The following is a 22,478-nucleotide window of genomic DNA, read 5'->3' on the forward strand; positions in this document are numbered from 1 at the left end:
TGCCAGAAAAGGCAATGTTAATGGAACTGGAAGCCACCATTTCAGCCGTCACCTCACACACTGCATGCACAAAGGTATACAAACATGGCAGAGTGAATGGGGATGTTACTGGAAGGCGGGAGAATAAGCAGAGGGCAGGGAATGGGTACTTGCTGGCACTGAGCACACTTGCAGGGTTCAGTAATAAAGAACGATGCAAAGGATACATCAGACACAACCGAAAGTAGCACTAAGGACTTCTAGAGCATGAAATGCACCTATGTACCACTTTGGTCTAAATGGGTGCAGCTGTATGGAAATGCATATAATGAACAGACAAACAGTCATCCTCTTTTATATATGTAGAGATAACATCCGTGGAAGTGGAAATTTGATTGACTAAAAATGTTAAGCTTTGTAAAACTGCAGGTGCAGATGGCCTAGCACCTGAAATGATGAAGTTTGGAGGAAATGCAGCGATTATATGGATGTGGAAGATAAGCAGAGGAGAGTGGAAAGTGAAAAACATCCCAAAGGGTTGGGAGCTGAATACTGTAACACCAAATTTACAAATAAGGAAGTACTACCCAGTGGCATGACTGTAGGTCCATATGTTTGCCCTCCGTTGCTTTGAAGGTGTACACTGGAACTCTTGAAACAAGACTTAGAAATGAGGTTGAGGAAAAACTAGACTTAGGATCATATATTCAAAGTATGCCAAGTCATGGACAAATACAGGGAGTCCCAGGAGGAAAATGCAATACTTCAGGAGGTGGTAGGGGAGACAATGTTAAGCATTTTTTGTCCATAACATGGGGTCGCAACTCCTTAGTTACTGAGATATGGTAACGAAAACATTTTTTTGGATGCATTATTTTGAAACTGCAAAACATTTTTTTGCAATTTCCATGAAATAGGATTTTCTTCCACATTTTATTTAATACTCTGGATTTTTAGGACATTAAATAATTTGTACAAAAATGTGAGATTATAATTGCCTGAAACATTTTTACCTTTGAGCTTGATTAAACAAGATCTTTGAGTGAGTATATCGATGGCTAAGTTCTAACAACACATATCTCAAAATTTGGCCGGTCTGAGTTAATACTGCTAATATTGTTAATAAAAAATAAAATTCAAGCGAAAAATAACTACATATTTGTTTGAAAATGTATGCTTCTTTTTCAGTTTTATATATTATTCGTTTTTAATTTCAATTAAAATTATATACAATTAAAAAAAAATAGTTTTTTTTTGCTCTTCTAAAAAGTTTCTATTTTTGTGATATGTGTTGTTAGAACTTAATCATCGGTATACAATATGATTGCGATATTTCACCCATTTTGAGATTCTCAATATGCATACTCAAAACATCTTTTTGGATATAATTAGATGAAAGTTGGCATTTTTGATACGGAATTGGCAATCTAATTGCAAATAAATAATTCCTGTAAATTGGTCTTATGTCCACAGTAGCAGCCAAAGCAAAAGAATCATTGCATAAAATCTTGAGATACAAAATATTTGTGATACAGTTTAGTTTGGATCAAGATATTGAGGCATCATACTCAGTCGAGATGCCGAAGAGATAGACCAGATTTGCCTGAAAGAAATAAGGTTGATAACGTGCACTGAAATCACATTTTTTCTCTGCTAATCGAGCAGTTACTAAAATAAAGTCCTTATCCTATAATCATAGTGATCGAAAGGGGCAGCTGTAGTGTTTCACAGGTAGTCATTTCTCCAGCTGCTCGCTCGCTTGGAATCGCATGCCCTCCACAAAGCTAACCTGTAGAATTTGGCCTTGATACCTTAAGTAAATATTTAATTTTTTCCAAAACACCCCTCCTTGTTTTGCGATTATAATAGACTAGGTACTTCCTTCTTCTTAAACATGAACTCATCATTACGGATTTCCTTGTTGAGAGTTTCCATCGTCTCTCAAGACCAATTTTTGCTCATTTTTACTTTCAGGACCACCCCAGGCTATGAAATAGATGATCATGAACATATATATTGGAGATGAGTTGGTTCTGGTTCCCGGTACCACCGATTCTTGGCTGTGGAACTGGTATTGAGAACTGGTCGCATAAAATCGGTACTTTGGAACCAGCTCAGAACGGTCGCGAGGATTTGAATTTGGCACCCAAAGCCAAAATGGTCTGCAGCGTATTTAAGGCGATTTTTTTTTTTCTTTTTTTTTTAAGAGTTGTTAGCTAACTCGTGCATTCGACTTCATCAGTTTGTCGCTCTCGCCAACATTGTCACATTTCCGTAGCCGCAGCCGCTTAGACTACTTTCAAACGAGCTGACTCATTGCCTGCCGCTGTCCACGGCGCGGCGCCGTTCTTTCAACTAACCATCGCTCTCTATGGATGTCTTCCGCGTACTTTTTGATCTTGAGTCGAGTTGAAAACTACTGGTGAGTGTCGAGTCGAGCATGGTAATTTCAGAACCGGGCAATACAATAATGCATGCTCCAACATATGTTATCTCATTTTTTCCAATCCCCTTGTGAATTTTCTATTCTGAATCCTAAGTCCAATGTAAAAAGGAAATGATAATGAGGAACATTGATGGTAATTGTGTCAAAATCGGGAAAAAACGGCACTGTCTGCCATAACCTTAAAGTTACACATTTTTCTTTGTTTCAGAAATCGTAAATATTTTTAACTATTCTCTCGACGTTTGAATAAAGAAAGTCGGGTATTGTACATAAGTTTCTCAAAAGAAAGTATGAGCGATGCAGCGGCCAACTCGGATAACTCCGAATACACCACCGGGTCAGAAGAAGGTACGCCGCCGCGGCTGACGAAAAGGTATTCACTGCCCACATTGACGACTGTAGTGGTCGACTGCTACGTGTACGATAAGCAGAAATTCTCAGGCCAAGGCATCAAAAGGGCGTATTGACTTTAAAAACGATATCATCTCATGAATTTCATGTTGCCCTCGACAGCTCGGTAACTGAAATTACTCGTCTTAACTTTAATTTTCAAGAACTCGCACATCCCGAGGCTTGGGGTCCAAAGTGCTATGCCAGTAGAAGAGTCAGGCAGGCTCAGAAACGCTTTCTATATAGGCGATTTACAGGACTTGGAAGCCTCTGAAGTTGGAACACCCATCCAAAAGGCCTCCCCTCCCTCGCTCATTTCACCTTTTGCACACATGCTTGCTGCACAGAGGTTAGGGGGAAGGTATTGCGCTAGTCCTTGAAGAAACCGATGAAAATCTTTTGGAAACATCATTGACATCTAGCCAAGAATAGCAGAAAGAAAAAAGGTGTATCATTTCCCCCCTTAAGGACAAGACCGCTGTATACTCTAGAGTATACCAGCTGGTATTACTAAAACACACAAGTTACGTAATTGTACATCTAGTGGTGATGCCATTGGTTTGTATTTCCAATTCTGTACCAACACGTGGATATCAATGCCTTCGTAGCCAAGGAGTGTTGTTTGAAATGCGATAAAATGAATGCAGAAATGAAATTTTACCTAAATAGCTCCTAATTGCTATTTGTACCATAAATCTGGAAATTGGCATGTAAATTACATTACATTAAAGAATGATATGTTTACAGTACATATCTGAATCATCGTGATGCTTATTTTTTAACCTTTTCACAGTGAGGTTTGTAGGATCTCATTAATTGGTTGAGGATAACTCAGTGAAAAATTATAATTTTTGTAAAATTTATTACAAACATTGAATATTTGTTGCACAACAACAGTAAAAATATTTCATTCTATTTTAATTAAATATTTTAAATAGGCACTTCCTTATTAATTTTGCCTAAAGCCTAAACAGTCGTGTGAGTAAACAGATTTTAAATCAATCAACTCCTCAGGGTAATGATTGCAATTTTTATTCACGAGTTACCTTGATTAAGGAACAATGGCACCAACTCCATGGGGCCTGAGGGGGCCCAAGCCGTCTTAAAAATTCTTTATGGGTGTGAGGAAAAAATGTGTCAGATTTTCCCCGGAGTGTCCAGATATCGAGATTCGATTCATCAGGGTTCTAATGTTGATCATATGACTCTTCTAAAATGCTTAAAAAAAAACTTAAAACTCACTACTAATTAAATTTCCCGGGGCAAGATCCCTGGTTTGGGCCCCCAAATATTTTTTTAAAGTCGGCATTCCTGCTAAGGAATGAAAGTTACTGTTTTATTATTTGAAGGACAGGCATGCAGGCCACATAATAACCAAGAGTTTGTCGGAGTCATAAGTAATTTTTCTACCTCTGACTACAGCTATTAGTGTGGATATTGTCTGAATCAATAGTTAAGAAGGACAGGTGGAAGGGAAGAAGGAGAAGGGATGGCTCTGAATGAGTTACAACTGGTTATAAAGGATAAAATAGGAAAGAATTACTTTGCTATGAAAAGGCTAGCGGTTAGGCGAGAGGAATGGAGAGCTGCGTCACACCAATCTTAGGACTGTCACACAATCATGATGATGAAGTGGCTAAGTAACAGCCCAACTCCATTTAAATAACTTACATGCAGCAGTTATAGTTCTCCCTAAGAGATGGCATCCGGAACACGTCGATTTTTTTGTTAAACCTAATTTATATTTTTAGCTATTTTTTTACAAACCTGCTTTTAATCAGGTCTCTATGTACATATACAGCTCTCACCTTTACAAGTTGGAGCTTTATATGACCATACTCCATCACTGCATGCTCTCGTTGCAACACCATCAAGGTAAAATCCTTCAGGGCACTCATACTGGACTTTGAGAGGAAATCCATAACTATCCTCCTTTAAAGTCATGATCGCAATTTCATTTTTATGAGGGATTCCGCATCCAATGTATGCTGGAACAAAACCAATAAAAACATGCATGTATTACAGGAGTTTATACACTGAGCCATGTTTTAAAACTTCTTACAAAATGACTTTCATTTGGACATAAAAGAAAAATCCTGGTGTAGGATTATAGTATTTTTTTAAATACATTACAGCTTCCATTATGTGCCCCAATATAGGGCCACTGTAACATGATAAAAACAACTCTCTGTACAAACAACTTTCACGTGAAGATAGAAGAAAGGAATCTGGTACTGGTAGAATTGGTTTTCAGTAAGCAGAAAAGTATACATGATGGCAAAGCCACAGTCAGCACAGCTGTTACTTATCAATAAAAATTGAGGACCCACCATGGCCATACCATGAAAAAAGTTTTGAAGGGTCCATTAGAGGTACATTCCTTTAAGGGTTCAGTCAAAGTAGGGAGAATAACCCTAAAGACTATATCTCCTTGAAAGTATCTCCATTTAAAATGATAAGAAGTCTATTGAGAATGCATTCATAAACTAAATTTCTAGGTACATTAAATATATCAGCAGTAATACGTCCTGGGAGAAGGTTATTGAAATCTTACCCAATTAGCTGCCCTACATTTGATTATAAAGATATTGTTGAGGTTTCGATGCCAATGATAACAAGATTGATATCTCTTTACCTCATAACATGGCCAATCTGACTGAAAACCATTTACTACAATTTTGATTTTCAAAGAAATAATGACACTCATAGGCAAAAATTCTGACATTTTCCGTTTTGTAAAAAAATTCACATCTGTAAACTTAGCTTTCAGAAAAAGGAAAGAGAGAAATGAGGCATTCAGATGGTGATGAGACTGGATATGAGATAACACCAGCTTTCGCACAAATGATGTCACATCAAGGTTTGCCATTTCCTTGTTTTCTCCTCACCTCTATTAAGTTTGTAATGCATCATTTCCATTATGCCTTCATATAATTTCAGGGATTCAATCACCTCAATGACTGAGAATTTTATTTCTTCTTGAATAATCTCAGAAACATTGATTTGTGTAACGAGGACATAAATTTAACAAAAAATGACTTAGGCATAGAAAAGTAACATTTTTGGGGCCAGTAGTGAAATAAGAAGCCAAATTACAACACATATAATACACATGCAGTGTTACATATGTAAGACTGAGTAAGACTCTACCATGCAATATTGCATGGTAGAGTCTTACTCAGCAGTGGCTCAAGAATGTGCCTCATGGGTGGGCCAGATTATAAAATGGGCGGGCCTTCGTTGTCATAACATCCACCTCGATTGTATTTGTCTTATTTACAGAGGCCGTTTTCCAATTCGCAACTATTCACCCTTCGTGCACTTTTCATTCGTCAACTTACGGATGTGACGACAACAGCAAGGGTGAATTCAATCGGCGAGGGTGCAAGGGAACGAAGGGTAAGTGAACAAGGGAACGCGGAAGCTCCCTCATTAACATGCCCTCGTAGGCGTGAAAATGGCGGCAATGGAAAACTCAGAAATCTTGAACTGGAGTTGTAAGTAATTTTGTGTTTATTATGTGCAATGAGAGCGTCCAATTGGTGCCAGAAAAGTCAAAATACTAAGCAGTCTAAATTACAAACATAAGCAAACCGAGAAGCAGGGTGAAATTGATTCTTAAATCAACTACAGATGTCCTAACACTACCCTGCGTTTCACATTTCGTTACTGTCAGGGGCGCCGACTTATAAAAAATATTGGGGGGGCCCATATCGGAGGTCTTTCCCCGGGAAGAGGTTAAATCCAAAGTGTGTCGCAGCACCGAAACACTACCATGATTCACACTACTTGATTCAGTTAACCTGCTTAACCTTATAATTATTTGTTTCAACACACATTGTTGAATTTATTTAAAAGGTAACTATCGTCAAACATGGGAAATAAAAATTTACAATATATTTTTGTGATTTCACAAAGCATAATATAACTTAATTATTTTCTTGAATTATTGAGGGGGCTCCGCCCCCCCAAACGAATCTTTGAGGGGGCTCGGGCCCCTCAAGCCCCATGGAGTCGGCGCCACTGGTTACTGTCAATAGTTAGCATTATTTCCGTTCACACTTTATGGCACCAGTAGAGCATTATGAGCAGGGTGCAAGGGAAAAAGGGAACGAGGGAATGAGTATATATACTACGTGGATTGGAAAATGGCAAGAGTTAATATAGACAACACAAAATTGTTCAGCAAATTAACAGAGGGATTTTCCTTATGCCTTTAACTGTATGCAATTTATTTCAGTTTCATGAAATAAATTTTAACTTTGGACTTCCATTCTGAAATTTTTCCGCCTTATTTGGGTGGAACCGGGCCCACCCTTGTCCTCCCCTAGCGCCGTCACTGAACTTACTTCTCAACCAAATTATGTACGGCTGAGATTATAAGCTGATAGGAGGTAACAATTTATTTACATACAAATAAGGGAGTAAAATAAAAATCACACACCCCAACACTTGACTTTGACTAAATTAAACAAATTATTAGTGACTATCACTAATGGTACCATTTTGTGAAAATAAAACAAACACAATCAAGGTATTGCTGTAACATGACAATTTCTAAACATAAATAAAATGTTATAGGTAGGGGAACATTTAACCTAATCTTTACTGATAATTCTTAAGCCTTGATGCCTGTTAGAGACTTGGTAAGTATCCCAGTAAATTTGTCAGGAGACATGACATGAAACTTCAACAGGCCACTCTTGATGTATTCCTTTATGAAGAGGTACTTGATGTCTATTGCCTTGGACCTCTCATCTACCTCAATCTTCTCAGCTAGTGATAGGACACAGATACTCTAGCATACATGCATGGCTGTGCACTGATTTCCCTGGCATCAACATGAGAGGTACTGTACGAGGGCTTTCCAGATGGTAACAGACATTTTGTCATGGTGCAGCAGCAGGTGGGACTAGCGCAGCTATCTCGGCGTCGAAGTGTTCGTATATTCTGTACGCAACCCACCAGAGTATCTTGCACATCGTACCTATCTTACTATGTATGCAGTGGAGCGTTAAAATGAGTGCTGCAATTGAAAATACCGTCAGTTGTCAACTGCGAGCAGTTATAAGACTTCTGTAGGCAAAAAATCACAAACCAATCAAAATTTATCACCAGATTTTCCATGTGTGCAGTCAAGGAATAATCCTATAACCATGGGCGTACCCAGCAAAAGGGGGGCAAGAGGGGGCAGCTGCCCCCCTAGAAGCAATAGTAAATTTAGTTCAAAACAAAATTTTTGAACAAATTTTCTTTAAATTCTAGAAATGTGATGGTAGTATTAAACATGTACTTAAAATAAAAATATTTTTCCAAGCAAATAATTAAAAAAAAACAATAATAATATGCAGTTATAATTTTCTTGTAATTTTGGCTTCATAACCTTTTCAGTGTTACAACTTGAACAATCACGGCTTGACCCCTCTAGTTTTGATTCTGGGTACGCCCTTGCCTATAAGTGTAATATACAGTCGTATATAATAATCGTGTATAACAACACACTATTAAGTGAACGAGTTGGATAGTGACCAAAAAGTGTGAAGAAAAAATGCTCAATACAAGGAACAAATTTTTGGTTAGCGAACAGCATGACTGAAACTCAAAACATGCCGAACAGCGGCTGACACAAGACAACCATTCATTTGTATGCTCGCTCACTTATGCCCAGCAAAGTGTTCATCGTTTTTTCTTAGCTATACATATAATATTTTGATTAAATAGCCCCTAAACATGGCTCCAAGGAAGAATTAAAGTGAAAGTGGTCAAGTAAAAAGGAGAAGAGCAACAATTGAACTGAAAAAAAGAAAACATCGTTTAACACGCAGATGGAGTGCGTGTCTCGGCTCTTGCTGTTGAGCATTTTTTGTCTAAGTTAACGATATCGACTATTTTAAAGAATAAAGAAGCAATAAAGGTAAAGTTAATGTTGCAAAAGGAGTGAATACTTCAACGAAGTAAAGGCCTCAGATTCTTGAAGAAGAGGAGAAGTTGCAACTTATTTTTAAAAATGAGAAACAGTTATGTACAAGGTGATGGCATTAGTGAGGCATTTTGTTGTGAGAAGGCACTAAAAATCTGAGACGATCTTAATTTAGGAAGGGCAGAGTAAAAGAAGAGGGATTTAAAGAGGAAGTTTTCTGATAGTGGTTGTACATGATGTACCTAATTGTTGATGTTATATCAGCCGAAGGAGCTTTGATGGAATTGTATGTAAGAGGTAGCCTGAAGGTAAGGGATCTCTGAGTCACAGATGGTGAGGTAGATGGAAAAGGGAAGAGTTCTGTGTTTTACGGGAAGGGACACGGAGGGAGAACATTGAGAGAATGTCATTACACCTGAAGTGGCCATTCATGATTTGGTGGAAAAACCTGAGATCACTACGTGTACATTGTCGCTGCAAGGAAACTATCTCAGGTTGAGAGAGAAGATCATCAGTAGTGAGATAATGGAGGGAGGGATTACAATTTTTACAATGTTAATGATGAAGTTAATCAGGCTATTAAGAGTTTTGAGATTTGTGGGACAAGCTTGTTGTGCTTCAACGTACCATGGGCAAAACCTACTTCAAAACATGCGCCACCACGTGATTTCCCTGCTCCCGCGCCTGGACGTTACCCTCACACCACTAGACCTTCCCCACCCCGACTCCTTCCCATCACACGCGTCACCACGCGTCCTAGCGGAGCGCCCTCATTGGACAGAGGGCGGCCAGGATTAGGAATATAACACGGTGCCCGAGACCGAGTACCCTCAACAGTTTTTCCAGAAAATTCCAAATTTTCATATGGCACATGTCTCAAGGCCGAAATCCGAGTTTGAAAATTCGCCCATCATGACAATGTAAAATCGAAATCGTTTATTACTCGGACTTGTTTATACATTTGAAAATTACAAGATAGCAAAAAAATCAACCAAAAAATCCTACACCTTATATTTCAAGGAATTTGTCCTACAATTATTGCAAGTTGGTCAAAAAAATTCCTAAACTTTTTCCATAAGAAAAGCATAGAAAACGTTTAAAAAATAATAAAAAATACTAAATATCAATTCATCGCAATGGCAACCATACCAAAAAATCTAGTCTATGTCCATTGAATATCATGTTCCTCAGACTTTTAAAAGTACAAAATAAAAGCAAAAAAGTTTTAGTCCCATAAGGCTCCCATGTTAATTCAAGTCGATATATCTCGAAAACTAATCGATTTTTTCAAGTTTTAAGATTTTTCCTCCCGATGAATTTATTTTTACTTTTACGTCCAATAAGCCAAATATCCACACCTACCACAGTTTGGTCTGTGAAATTTGATGAATCAGTCAGTGGTTAACCAATTTGTCATTATATATTTATTTGTAATTTGTAATAGTGAATGAAAGGAGGCGGTTTGGATGACTCTTTTGAAGAGATAGATAGGACTGGTAAGATGGAGATTGGTCGATAATTATCTATGGAAATGTTGCATTTTGATTTTAATATCAGAGTGACATTGGTCATTTTCCACTGAACAGGGAAAGCACCAGCTGAAAATGCTCTGTTGAATAGGTATCATTGAAATGGGAACGTCTAAGGTGCTGGCAGGGCAATTGAGGGATAACAGCCCAATGCCATCATGGCCAGTAGCTTTGCTTGCAGATAAGAAGGAAAGAAGACTGAGGACAAAGTAGTATTGCTTCCACATCTTTGTCCTGCTGATTATAGTTTTCCACTCATTCTTTGCCATTGGTATTTTTCTTTGCCCTTTGAAAGCAAACCAAACAGGGTGCTGTCTTACCACATGACCAATTTCTTTGCATGAGAGGTACTTTTTTTGACTACGGCTGTGTTCTCCTTTCCTATTACCTGCAAAATGGAAGCCAGTTTAATCGTCATGTCTGTTCTTGCTACCATCTAGACAGCTTTTTTTCTGATTGGATATCACCTTCTGGGCTATCATATCCTCCTTGGTTGAGAATGGTGCCACCAGCTTTGACCTCCTTTCTTCCATTAGCAGTCTTATTTTCACGTTCCTGGACCTAAGTCCATCAAGATTTCCAACAAATGATCTCAGAAAACGAGTTACACTTGGTTAATAGTAGCCCCACAAGTAGGATTGCCGCAAAACATCGGAATGTCATCACCAAAACCTGTGTTGATAGGATTCCAGCAATTTTTTTTTCAATCAATTTCACCACATGCCTCTTTAACCATGGATTATAGTTAGATCTGACGGAATTCATGAGCAACTTTGACAGTCATCTTGTCCCCAGTATCCTTACATTCAAATTTCCCACTACCTTCCATTGCTTATTGCGTTTTTAATTAATTTTACTTAAGAAGATTTCAATATACGTCTTAACAATTTTGTAATAAAATGAAGAATGTTTTATGAGAAACTTAGTTACCAAAAGAAAACGAGTACGATGCAAAGCTGATAGGCAGCAACATTTTACAAGCAAGCAATTAGGCAGTCAAATAAAAATCACACACTCCAACATGCAGTTTTCATCCCTGTTGATTAGTATTTCAAACTAACCTGATTGGCATATATACTTGGTTTCTTCCTGGCAACTTCTTGGCATCCATTTGTAATTATATTCCCTTTGCAACACAACACAGTTTTCATTTTCTGCAGCCTCACAATTTTCCTTCTCTGATTCAATGCATGATTTACTATTGTAACACACAGGTTCATCACGGGAACAATTGACAAAGTAAGTTTCACTTTCTGCTAGGTAGTCACCTGATAAGGAAAAATAATTCAATTATGCATTAACAAAGGTAATATATATACCCAAATAAATGCTACAACATTTGTCTTAGAGTTTCATTTTCAGAGATATAGTCTTTTATAACAAGACAATATGCTACATGAGGCAATGAGAATAAAATGAAACAATGCAGTAGGAACAGCTATCACCATAAGTCTAAAGACAATGAAAGAAGTGCCTTGAGAGTGATTTTGTGTAGCTGACAATGAATTTCGAGATCAATGAATGATTATGTAGAATAGAATAGAATATATTTATTATGCTTTAGGAAAAACCTATGAGAGCAAAAAATGGAAAATACAGGAAATGTTCCACATCTTAATAAAAGGCATTTTGACAAAAATAAGGCATTATGGAGATTTTTGCTAGGCTAACAAGTAGTAGATATTCATACATAAAATGTAAAATATTTAATACAGTACACTCCCGATTATCCGGTCTAATGATGGGGAGAGACGGCACGAATAATCGGAAAACACGGATAATCCAAACTTTCACTTAAATATCTTGTAATGCTTTTAGTTTACGTAAAACAAACAATATATTATTATTTATGCAGTTATTATGTTATTTCTGAGTGCTTCCCGGGCTCATTGAGAGCTTTCTTCGTCAGTTCGCGATATTTTTAGCGGCGATAACATGGTTGCACTCGTATTATCAATGCTCCATGTAAGGCCTGGTTTCGAAAACCACACAGCCGTGGCTGTGAGATCACGGATACAGATGAGTGGTTTGCACGAATGCTTCAAAACAACTGCTCGGCGTCGGAAACTACACTGTCAGGCACCTGGCCGCGTAGTTGCGTCTTTCATAAGTTGCCCGGGTTGCAACTGCTGCGCGACATGTATCCGTGATCAAGCTGCGCGGTCGCGCTCTGCGAGGCTTGGATAACAGGAACACGGTGCTCCCATGAATGCGCTAGCGCGTGATAACTTCCGTTTTACGAAGGGGATTCTAACGGAAATAATAAGTTCCGTGTATCCTAACACTAACGCCGTAATTCCGATGATTTTGCGTCCGATTTTTCTTATAAAGATCGCGGAAAAAATTGAGCGAAAGTGAAAAATCATGCACGGATAATCCGCAACCCGGATAAACCGCAGCCGGATAATCGGGAGTCTGCTGTACTAATAACACAAAAAAATAAGATTTAACTTAGACAGTAATGAAACACACACATACATATGCACATTCATGTAGAGAGTTTTGATAACATCACAACTTCAAGATGATAACTACAATGAGTTGAGGAGACTGAATTAAGCCCCAGACTTCAAATAGGAGTACAGCCTTCTTTTAAAAGACTGAAGTGATTGTGACGTCTTTATATTTGGTGGAAGAGAGTTCCAGAATCTAGACGCAGTTGGATGAAAAGATTTGAAACATATATTGATGCGGGCTTGGGGAATTTGAAGGTCAGAAACAGGGCGGGTGGAAATTCCAGTAACTTTTTTGCGGGGGATGAGTAATTCGTACAGGTATGCAGGAGTCTGTTTATGTAGGTAGATACAATAATATAAAATTGAAGGTATGAACATGTTCTCGTAGTAGAATTTTTAAATTGAGTTCAGCTTAGCCACAGGTGACTTTGAAATACCTGGATTTGGTAATCTAGGGAAAGTTGTTGCTCAGGCATAATCTGCTGTTTGGAGTGAGAAGTACTTTACTTTTCACCAATCGAAATTCACTTCCCCCCCACACATCTCATGCTACCTGTCTTTCCCTCCTTGACATCCAATGGTTTCTATGAGCTGTTCAACACGCCGCTTCTGCTGTGCCTCCACCCAGAAGATTGAGCTGAGGAAGTTTGCCGGTACGCTGTTCCCCCAACCCCTGCTTGAGGGACGAGGACTGTTCCAGAGGTTCCTGTCAACACGGCCGCTACTGGGATAATTGGACTGTTGGCACTGGCCAAGATTTTTAAGGATTTTCTCCAATTGGAAGTCAACCCCCCTCCCTGGGTGAATTTTCCCCTGCGGCCCTGCACCTTGTCTTGTTCTGCGTTCGCTCTCTTGCTCATCGGCCTTTAACGGGGTTACATTGCTCGGCCTCAGACAACGATTCTTAAGCTACTTTGGTGCTCACAGGCTGTCCATTTGTACTTAGTTATTCATATCTGATAAGGTTCATATTTGAGATTATTAGCAGTCAATGTTTATTATTGTAGTTCTTGTTATTGAATATATGTTTCGTGAAATGCTAGTTAATTGAACATAATTTTGATACAATTGCCGTCTTACTGCTTATTATTCTTGTTTTGTCGAGTGTCTTCCCTCACATGCTCAGTGACTGATGAAAGGAGTTCCCCTGTGTCTGGGCTTACGTTATGAATTGCCAAGATTCGATGACGTAACACCACAATGTAATTCATTTCTTTTGTTCTCACACTAATTGCAATGTATCAAATATAGGTACCTACCACACTTTGAAATACTTTTCAATTTTACATTTTTAAGCAGACATCCCCAATTTTGTAGCATCTGAACTTTGCCTGATTTCTTTCTACATATTTTTGAGTGAATTTGGCAAACCCCCTTCCCTTGAGTAAATTTAGCTATGGTAATATTTGACTTTTACTGACCACAAAATTATAGCTATGATGTCTGAAGCCTCAAAATTTTATGTACAAATATTCAAATGCATTTTAAATCTATTTTGCGTCTAAACAAGCTTCATTTAAAACTTTATATTGCAAATTAATTTGCAATCTAGCTCCAAAGTCACAATTAATTTTTAGATACAATAGGACACATATTGTCTCACCTGATTTCCATTGCCATTTTTCGCTGTTATTTTGTCGCTCAACGCCAATCCGGAAAAACTGAAAATCTTCACTCTCACTGGCCAAAAGATCTTGAATGGCTTTATTCCGTGGTTCAGCCAATGACCCATTAATTAATGCACAATGGTTTGCTGCATCAGAATAATTTACCCGTACCTGAAATGGAATTGATGCCTTTAACCAAATACATACATAATCAAGTAGAATACATTAAAAAAGGCTACAAAATTGCTATCATGCTTTATAAGTATCATTGGACTCGGAACCAATTTTAAAAATTCACATCACTAAAAATTGTAAACAGAGTAAAAATTTTGGAATGAATAAATGTCAAATCCATTTGCATTGAGGCGGAGAGCAGGAAATAATTCAAGGAAATTTCTGAAAACCCTGATTTTTGCCTTCTTCCACCTCCCTTCCATTAAAAATCCCTCCAGCACAACACACAATACTGTTTGCATCATCCTATACTACAAATTTCCTGTCTTTTACATTAGGTAATCCACCACCACCATTACGAAGCATGCCTCTACCCACAATATATGAGGGACGTTTTTTTCAAACTCCAATGGGCCATGAACAGAAGACGAAATGATTGATTAAAAATTATTTCATTGGTAAAACTTGAGCACGCTTGTGGTGTCCTTTCGACATAATCGCCATGGCGATTGAGGATTTGGTTGTGCCTGTGGACAAGCTTTACTGCAACTTCTTCATAAGATGTTGCCGCCAATGACTTCCAATGATTTTGCCTTTGTCTTCATCGCTTCCATCCAAGCCACATCTTCTTTTCAGCATAAAGATGGAAATCACACGGCACTAGGTCGGCATTGCACGGTGGGTGATCAAAAACGTCCCATTGGAATTGCTCAAGAAGCAGTTGGGATGCATCAGCACTAAGATGACGGGCATTGTAATGGATCAGAACACTTCCAGAAGTCAGCATGTCTCTCCTTTTGTTTTGAATGGGAATGGACGTAATGTTTCATGCTGTTTCACACTCTAGCCACTAAAAATTCTCTTTTATCGGTACGGCAGACTCCCGATTACCCAGCTGCTGTATATCCGTGTTGCGCATTATCCACGCAAGACTTTCACTCTCGCTCAATATTTTCCACGATCTTTATAAAAAAAAATAAAAGCGGACGCAAAATCATCGGAATTAATCCATTAATGCTAGGATACATCGGGCTTGTTATTTGCGTTCCGTGATCACGGATACACGTCCCACAGCAGTTTCCTGGGCAACTTGTGCGAGACGCGACTATGTGGCGTGGTGCCTGACAGAGTAGTTTTCGACGTCGAACAGTGGTTTTGAAGCATTCGTGCGAACCACTTTTCAGTATTCGTGATCACTCAGCCACAGATGAGTGGTTTTCGAAACCAGGCCTTACATAAAGCATTAATAATACGAGTACAACCATGTTATCGCCGCTAAAAAGATCGCGAACTCGCAAATAAAGCTCTCAATGAGTCCGGGAATCACTCTAAAATAACAGAATAACGGCATAATTAACCCCTTAACTGGGTAGAGCGACTATAGTCGCAAACGGACTCCGCTCCCCATGTGGGGGATATATCGCGTTGTGATGAGAAAACATTTTACACCGATAATATGGAAGTATACGTTGGAAAACAAAACCAGGGGCCAGATAAAATTGATTACAAGCCAGACTCAGTTGTAAAAAGACTGGTTCAGTATATTTATAACACTGGAAGAAATGTCACCCTTGATAACTGGTTCATGTCCTACCCGTTAGCACTTCATCTTCTAAAAAATGGTCTAACAACAGTAGGAATGATAAGAAAAAATAAGGCAGAGATTCCACCCATGTTTATCGCTAAATCGAAAGATAGAATAGTTGGAAATAGTATTTTTGGTTTTCAAAAAGAAATGACGCTAGTGTCATACAAACCTAAACCTAACAAAGATGTATTGCTCTTGTCAACAATGCATCGAGATGACATTGTGAATCCTCAAACAAATAAACCTGAAATTGTAATGTATTACAACTCCACAAAAGGTGGTGTAGATGTATCAGACCGTTTACAGTCCAATTACAGTGTCTCTCGCATATCATGCTGATGGCCGCTAACAATATTTTTTTCCTTGTTGAATATTGGCGTGATCAATGGCATTGTTATTTACAAAGCAAACTCAGGGAAATCGGTCAGTAGGAGGGAGTATTTGAATACTCTTGTTAAACATTTGACTAGAGATTACATGCTGAAAAGGGAGAAACAGCAAAATATCAAATTATCTGTGCGACTCCGGTTACGGGAAATATTGGGTTTACTTGAGAGAGGCGATAACATGAGATGCCATGCTGATGGCCGATGTGCTTACTGCCCATCTAAAAAAAATAGAAAAACAAAGATAGCATGCAATACGTGTAAAAACCTCATTAGCCGGGAGCACTGTGTTTTCAACTGCATATCATGTTCCCAAAATGCTGACGGATTTGATGACTGATTGCGAGTTGTAACTAGCAATGTTTTTCTTGTAATCAGAAAATTTTCTTTTATGTTCTCTATGTTGATATCTTAAAATGCATATGATTCTTATGTTAAACAGTTTTTCAACAGAACCTGTCAAATAAATGGTTTATATAGTGCTTATTAGTGTTTATTTAACCGTATACAACCAGTCGGTCTTTTCCCCGCCCCGCGTGCTACCGCGTCACAATAAAAGCGCGTGCTACCGCGGGTTAACAATTTCATGAATTAACATACCTTAGTTGCAGACTTAGAAGTCCATCTTGGCCCTTCGCCTGCAAAGTGATAACACCTATCCACAGTGGTAATAACCTTGGTGATGTTTTTCAAACTGTTGCACCAATCATCAGGGTGACCTATCAATAAAAATTTAACTAGTTGATATTGAGTTTCAGCTCAAATTATAATCTTGCAATACTCTTAGAGGTATAGGTAAAATTGATGACAAAGTATGTGACATTTATGATTTTTTTTTTTAAATCCAGGGGTCATTGTTTTATACAAGGTCATAACTTCGGACAAGTCATTGGCATACCTTTACAGAGTCAACCACAAGTGCACATAATGAGTGAAAATTCAACGGAGGCTAATGATTTTTCCTCTGTAGAATTATCACACATCATTGTTTAATTCATTTAGGAAGTGTTAGCTCACTCAAGTGTTGCACAGAATATGTAAGGAAAGTATTCTATTTTTTAATGATTACATGGTTTCTCCTTACCTCTCTGTTGTTCAAATTGGATCTCCTTCACTGGCCAATTCCATGTTTCTTTAACAGATGACTCCAATGTAAATTCATATTCTGATGAAACAATTACAGGCTCAGGATGAGGAAATTCAATGATGAATATATTTTTATTCGTGACCATGTGAATTCCTTGAATATCTTTTGTGGCAGTCTTCATCTTAACATCTGTGACAGATACACAAAAAAATTGGTGAAAATACTAAAATCATTTAGATTCAACGGCTACATTAAACTTAATGTGAAAGGAAAGTGTTGTGAAAATACTCCTTAACCCATCAATTCCCACAGGAGTCAAATGGCACCCAGTGCAGTGCCGAGCCAATACTCCTGCAATGCACATAATATGTCAGGGACGGATCCAGGATTCCAAGATTTCTTTCTGGGGGGGGGAGGGGGCACAAGCAAGGCTCTAGCCAGGATTTTGTTCTGGTGGGGGGGCTCAAAGATACCTCGAAATACGAAAGGAACGCAATAATAATGAGACCATATTAAAAATCTTGCATATTTTTTAAGGGTCTTGGGGGGTGGGGGGGGGGCACGCGCCCCCCCACCTAGATCTGCCTATGTAATATGTTAATTTTAGCGTACATTTTGGTGCACATACTTAGTAGAAGGTTTTCTCTATTATTCAGTCAGTTTGAATTGTGTTCATTCAGCTAGTATGTATCATATTTTAATAATAATGAAAGATATTTGATTTAAAAAAACTTTGGGCGCTGACAGGTTAAGTCACTTATGTTGCTGGATGGCACAAATTTCACCACACATTAAGGAGGGACTGTGATCTGGAATTGAACAAGACTGCCATATTTTCCCACTAAGTCTCTGGCCACCTCAGCAATGGTTGTCCTTTGAAGAGTTTCAGATTTTAGGGCTTTAATTTAACAAAAAAGATGCCAGGCTACAAGATTTCAGAGTATGCATGTTGGTACAGAAATCCAAAAAAAAGCAATGAGAACATTACAAATATTACTTACATAATGAATGATTACAAGTAAAAAATAACCCAAGATTTCATCATTACGGGTAACTCAGTTAAACAGTAAATCAGTTACAGTCACATGACGCCAAATTCCCAGTGTAAAAGCTGACATTTAAGCACAAAAGGTGATTTCTGATAACTTTTTTCTATAATTCGTATTTGTTACCATTTTTTGGTATCTACACAGCATTAGCGCAAAGATGGTATATTTTTATTTTGATCAATTGAGCAGCAAAATTTGAATATCAGAGTGGTATTTCATTTTTCTTCACTGAATAAATTTCTAGAGATACAAGGTCCCAAAGTCGCCAAAAATGCCAACTCACGTTCTAGGAGGCTACGACAAACGGACAAACAAACAGCCATATCTCAGCAAGTATTACCAAAGTAACCGTAATATTTTACCAATCATTAATTGAAACACGTATCACTGCTTGCTGAAAATTTCATTGAAATCAAAATAGTTGAGTGGGGACCACCACACCTCTTCACATAAAATGACCTAAGTACAACAATGAACAACATAATATTTGGTAAGGAACATGGTAGACTAATTGATATGGCATTTAGCTATAAATCTAAGGGTCAGCAGCTCTAGCCATCAGGTTACAATCTGGGTCCCCTACCAGGGAAGTGTTGAATTCAGATGTCTGTAGCTAGGTCTGGGTTGAGATAAGCCTTCGCCTATCCTAAACCAACCTCAGGTTGAAACACTTAGATATGACATCAGGTGGATGTGACCAAACGCTAAGGTCATATGAATCAAGATGGCAGGGGTGCAGCTAAAAATTAGGGCTAGGGGGGGTTTTAGGAGCAATTACACTTAGGGGTGAGGGGGTATTGGATACCCACCAGGGTAAGTGGGAGTTGTGGGGGCCCTCCACCAGAAAATTTTTAAGATTAACGGCACCAAAGGGCACCAGGAGAATCATGTTATAATATCCCAAAGCAAAAGTTGAGGGCTAAACTAAAGTTGCCCTCCTCACACCACTGAAGAAGAGATTGGGCTTCATCTGAAATATTTTTGCCACTGCTGAGATATTAACCCAGTCCCATGGAATAGAAAGTCAATGGCCTAGCTATCACACAAACGGATTCTACAAGTGTTGTAAGTTATTCCAAATTTCTATATGGTTATAACTCTTTTACCGGTAGATAAATTTGCCCTTGTTTGTTACACAGAAATGCTGGGGCGGATTTATTCATGGGACCAATTTTGCACAAAAATTGTGATTTAACACTTAGTATTTCCATTGTTTAAAAAATGAAATACCGTATAGGCGTGTGAAAGAGGCGCACACATGTAAGAGGCGTACCCCTATTTTGAGCATCAAAGCTATAATGTAACCGTCGCCGTTTGGCAGGTGACATTACGGGTTGAATGGACCCTTAGAGAGAGGGAGAGCTTCACCTCATGGTCAAGCAGAGGTTTATTTTTTCGTATATGTGTGAGTGTGGATTGTTCCTGTGTGCAAGCGAACGATGTGAGCATGATTCATTCCCCCCCCCCACCTTCAATTCCCGCTTTCCCGAGTCCCCAAGTTGTGAAACGAACGAAGACATCCTCTCCCCCACGGTGATATAACTCGAGAGAGCATCCATTTACGGACCCTCCCACTGCCCCCACCCCAGGTACACCACCCAGACTTTTGGGGATAAAAACCCTGCGACTTTGGCTGCCAGGAGGAGAACGATTCGGGTCACGTGGTCACAGTGGGCGTAAGATTGCCAAACTATAGGAAGAAGTCGGCCTGGTTTTTTTTAAGTGTTGCTGGCGAAATACGCAGCCGGAGGAGGTTTAGGAAGAGGGATGTGGCGTGGGTGGACAGGCTAAATTGAAGCGCGACAGGAGAAAGGAGACTGACTGGTAATTTTCCATCTTCAAAGGAAAGCCGTCCCACGCTACCCCATCAAGGAGACACGGCGGAAGGCAACGGCCCTCACCAGGAGCCGCAAAGAAAAGCAGAAACTCAGCCCTCAGCGTTGACACGACCCGGATCTGATAAGTACTACTGCCCCTGCCCCAAACCACAAAATAAGACATTTCCCTCCCCCAAGATTTAAGAAGATTCTGGACCAGTGTCATCTACGAACCCCAAAATTGTTCCCCACATTCAGTGCAGAAGAGCCGTTCCCCCACCCCCCGATCTTTACTGTGTTCCGATTCCCCCTAATCTACCCCCCCTCCCCCCCCCCAGTGTGCGAGTGTGCATGCGTGTATTAGTTTGTAAGGGCAAGGTACGTTTTTCTTGTGATTATACTGTCATTTAACTTTGTGATCAGATGGTGCAAGAGGAACTGATGAAATCAATCGGGTGAGAATTAGTTGTTTCACTTGTTTGCTCAGTTTTCTTTTGATGTTATATTCAGTCGATTCTCGCATATGCCCGCAAGGAAGCAGCAATCGGATGTATGATTATGTACTTACGATTATTTGCTGTTTTCATTAAATTTGTGTTAAACAAAGGATTTGTGGAAGGCTCTCGTTCTTTCAAGTGCACCGATCACCAAAAGGTCACTCATATGTCCCTTTCCCTTCTCGCGCACCCCGTCCCCTTTCTCTCCCAAAGAAAAAAAAATCCCTTCCCCTTTTCTTGTCCACCCCAATCTCTCCCACTCTCCCCTTGACCTGTGACGAGAGGTCACAATGAAGAAAAAAAAATTTGCAGCATTTTTTTTATCCTATTGTGCGGTGCTGCAGGCATATGCCTGGAATTTCAACAGTTATCGAAATTTACTCTTTCAATGCTAATTGAAAGAGGAATTTTTGATAACTGCGGCGGTAATAGCGGCATAAGAGGGAGTAGAAAGAGTTCTGATCCTTTCTTCGCATATATGCCATTGCTCTACGATTCTAGTCCTACTCATGAACAATTTTGCTTAAAAGCTCTCACAGAAGTATTTCAATAGAATTTCAGCTGTGGAAAATTTTAAGGCATAACACGACAGGCACATGGCATGAACCTTCCCAAGAGATTGGACAACAATCGGGGCAATCTCAGCTACGTAGGATAATAACCACATCGTAGATTTGACAAAACCACACTCAGCCCTCCATCAGCCAATGCCTCTGCCGTTTTTTTTCCCTTTCCCAGACCCCACAGGAAAATAGGAAAATATAAAGTTACAGGGGACCAATGGAAACGTTTTTCATCCCTACCCCATCTCACCAACTGACCTTTTTTGGTCTCAGGTTCAATGCTCCTAGTTTCTGGAGGCCAAATGAGTCACCTACTGAGCTTGAAGATATCTCAATATCTTTCAGCAATTGTATGACACGCACGAGGTTCTAAAAAGAATGAGACCTAATGCGACGTATATCTGACAGCATTTAACTTTTTTAAGCTCTAGTTGATTAACACAAAGATTTATAGTAGAGATGTGCGAATAGTATCCGCGAATACTCGAATACCTCGAATACTAGAAAGTATTCGTTATTCGAGACCTCGAATGGTTATGCCAAAAGGTACCGTCTCGAATACCTCGAATACTTTGAATTTCGCGTCATACACTGTCGCATGCACGTCGTTGAGACTTGACTCGGAAAAATGTAGAGAATTGTAGCCGTTAAGTGCATGCAGCGCCATTTTTGGCAAGTTGACAAATTACATCAAATTCGTGGATTAGAGCAGTGAAAAGAGTTTGACGTGGGGAACCGAAGATGATCGGGTGAAAAAATCTGAAAATCCCCGGTTTCCCCCACCAGAAGAGTCTCAGTGCCGTGGGATAGTAACTACGTAGCACAATTCCCCAAATCCGCTACCCCCTCCCTCGTGAGAACTTCCAAAGATAATTGTTGAAGAAGAAGAAGAAAATCTGGTGGAAAAGCATGTGTATTTTGCAAAACACCTCGGATTGTCCGCTAGCACTTGACAGTAAGAGCGCGGGTAAATTATAATAATAATGCTTT

At 39.1% G+C, this 22,478-nt stretch overlaps 1 protein-coding gene across 3 annotated transcripts in view; it reads right to left on the reverse strand.

Annotated features, from left to right (window-relative positions):
- The window catches only part of LOC124163884, a 65,453-nt gene that overhangs the window by 13,152 nt on the left and 29,823 nt on the right, over positions 1-22,478 (reverse strand). For all 3 annotated transcript variants that reach the window (XM_046540993.1, XM_046540992.1, XM_046540991.1), the window contains 5 exons: positions 17,560-17,751; positions 17,076-17,194; positions 14,324-14,498; positions 11,326-11,532; positions 4,624-4,803 (listed from right to left, as the gene is read on the reverse strand). In XM_046540993.1, the coding sequence (XP_046396949.1) occupies positions 4,624-4,803; positions 11,326-11,532; positions 14,324-14,498; positions 17,076-17,194; positions 17,560-17,751 (873 nt within the window). The remainder of the gene's footprint in view (positions 1-4,623; positions 4,804-11,325; positions 11,533-14,323; positions 14,499-17,075; positions 17,195-17,559; positions 17,752-22,478) is intronic.

This window comes from Ischnura elegans, chromosome 8 (assembly GCF_921293095.1).
Source record: "Ischnura elegans chromosome 8, ioIscEleg1.1, whole genome shotgun sequence".
Classification (NCBI taxonomy): Eukaryota; Metazoa; Arthropoda; class Insecta; order Odonata; family Coenagrionidae; genus Ischnura; species Ischnura elegans.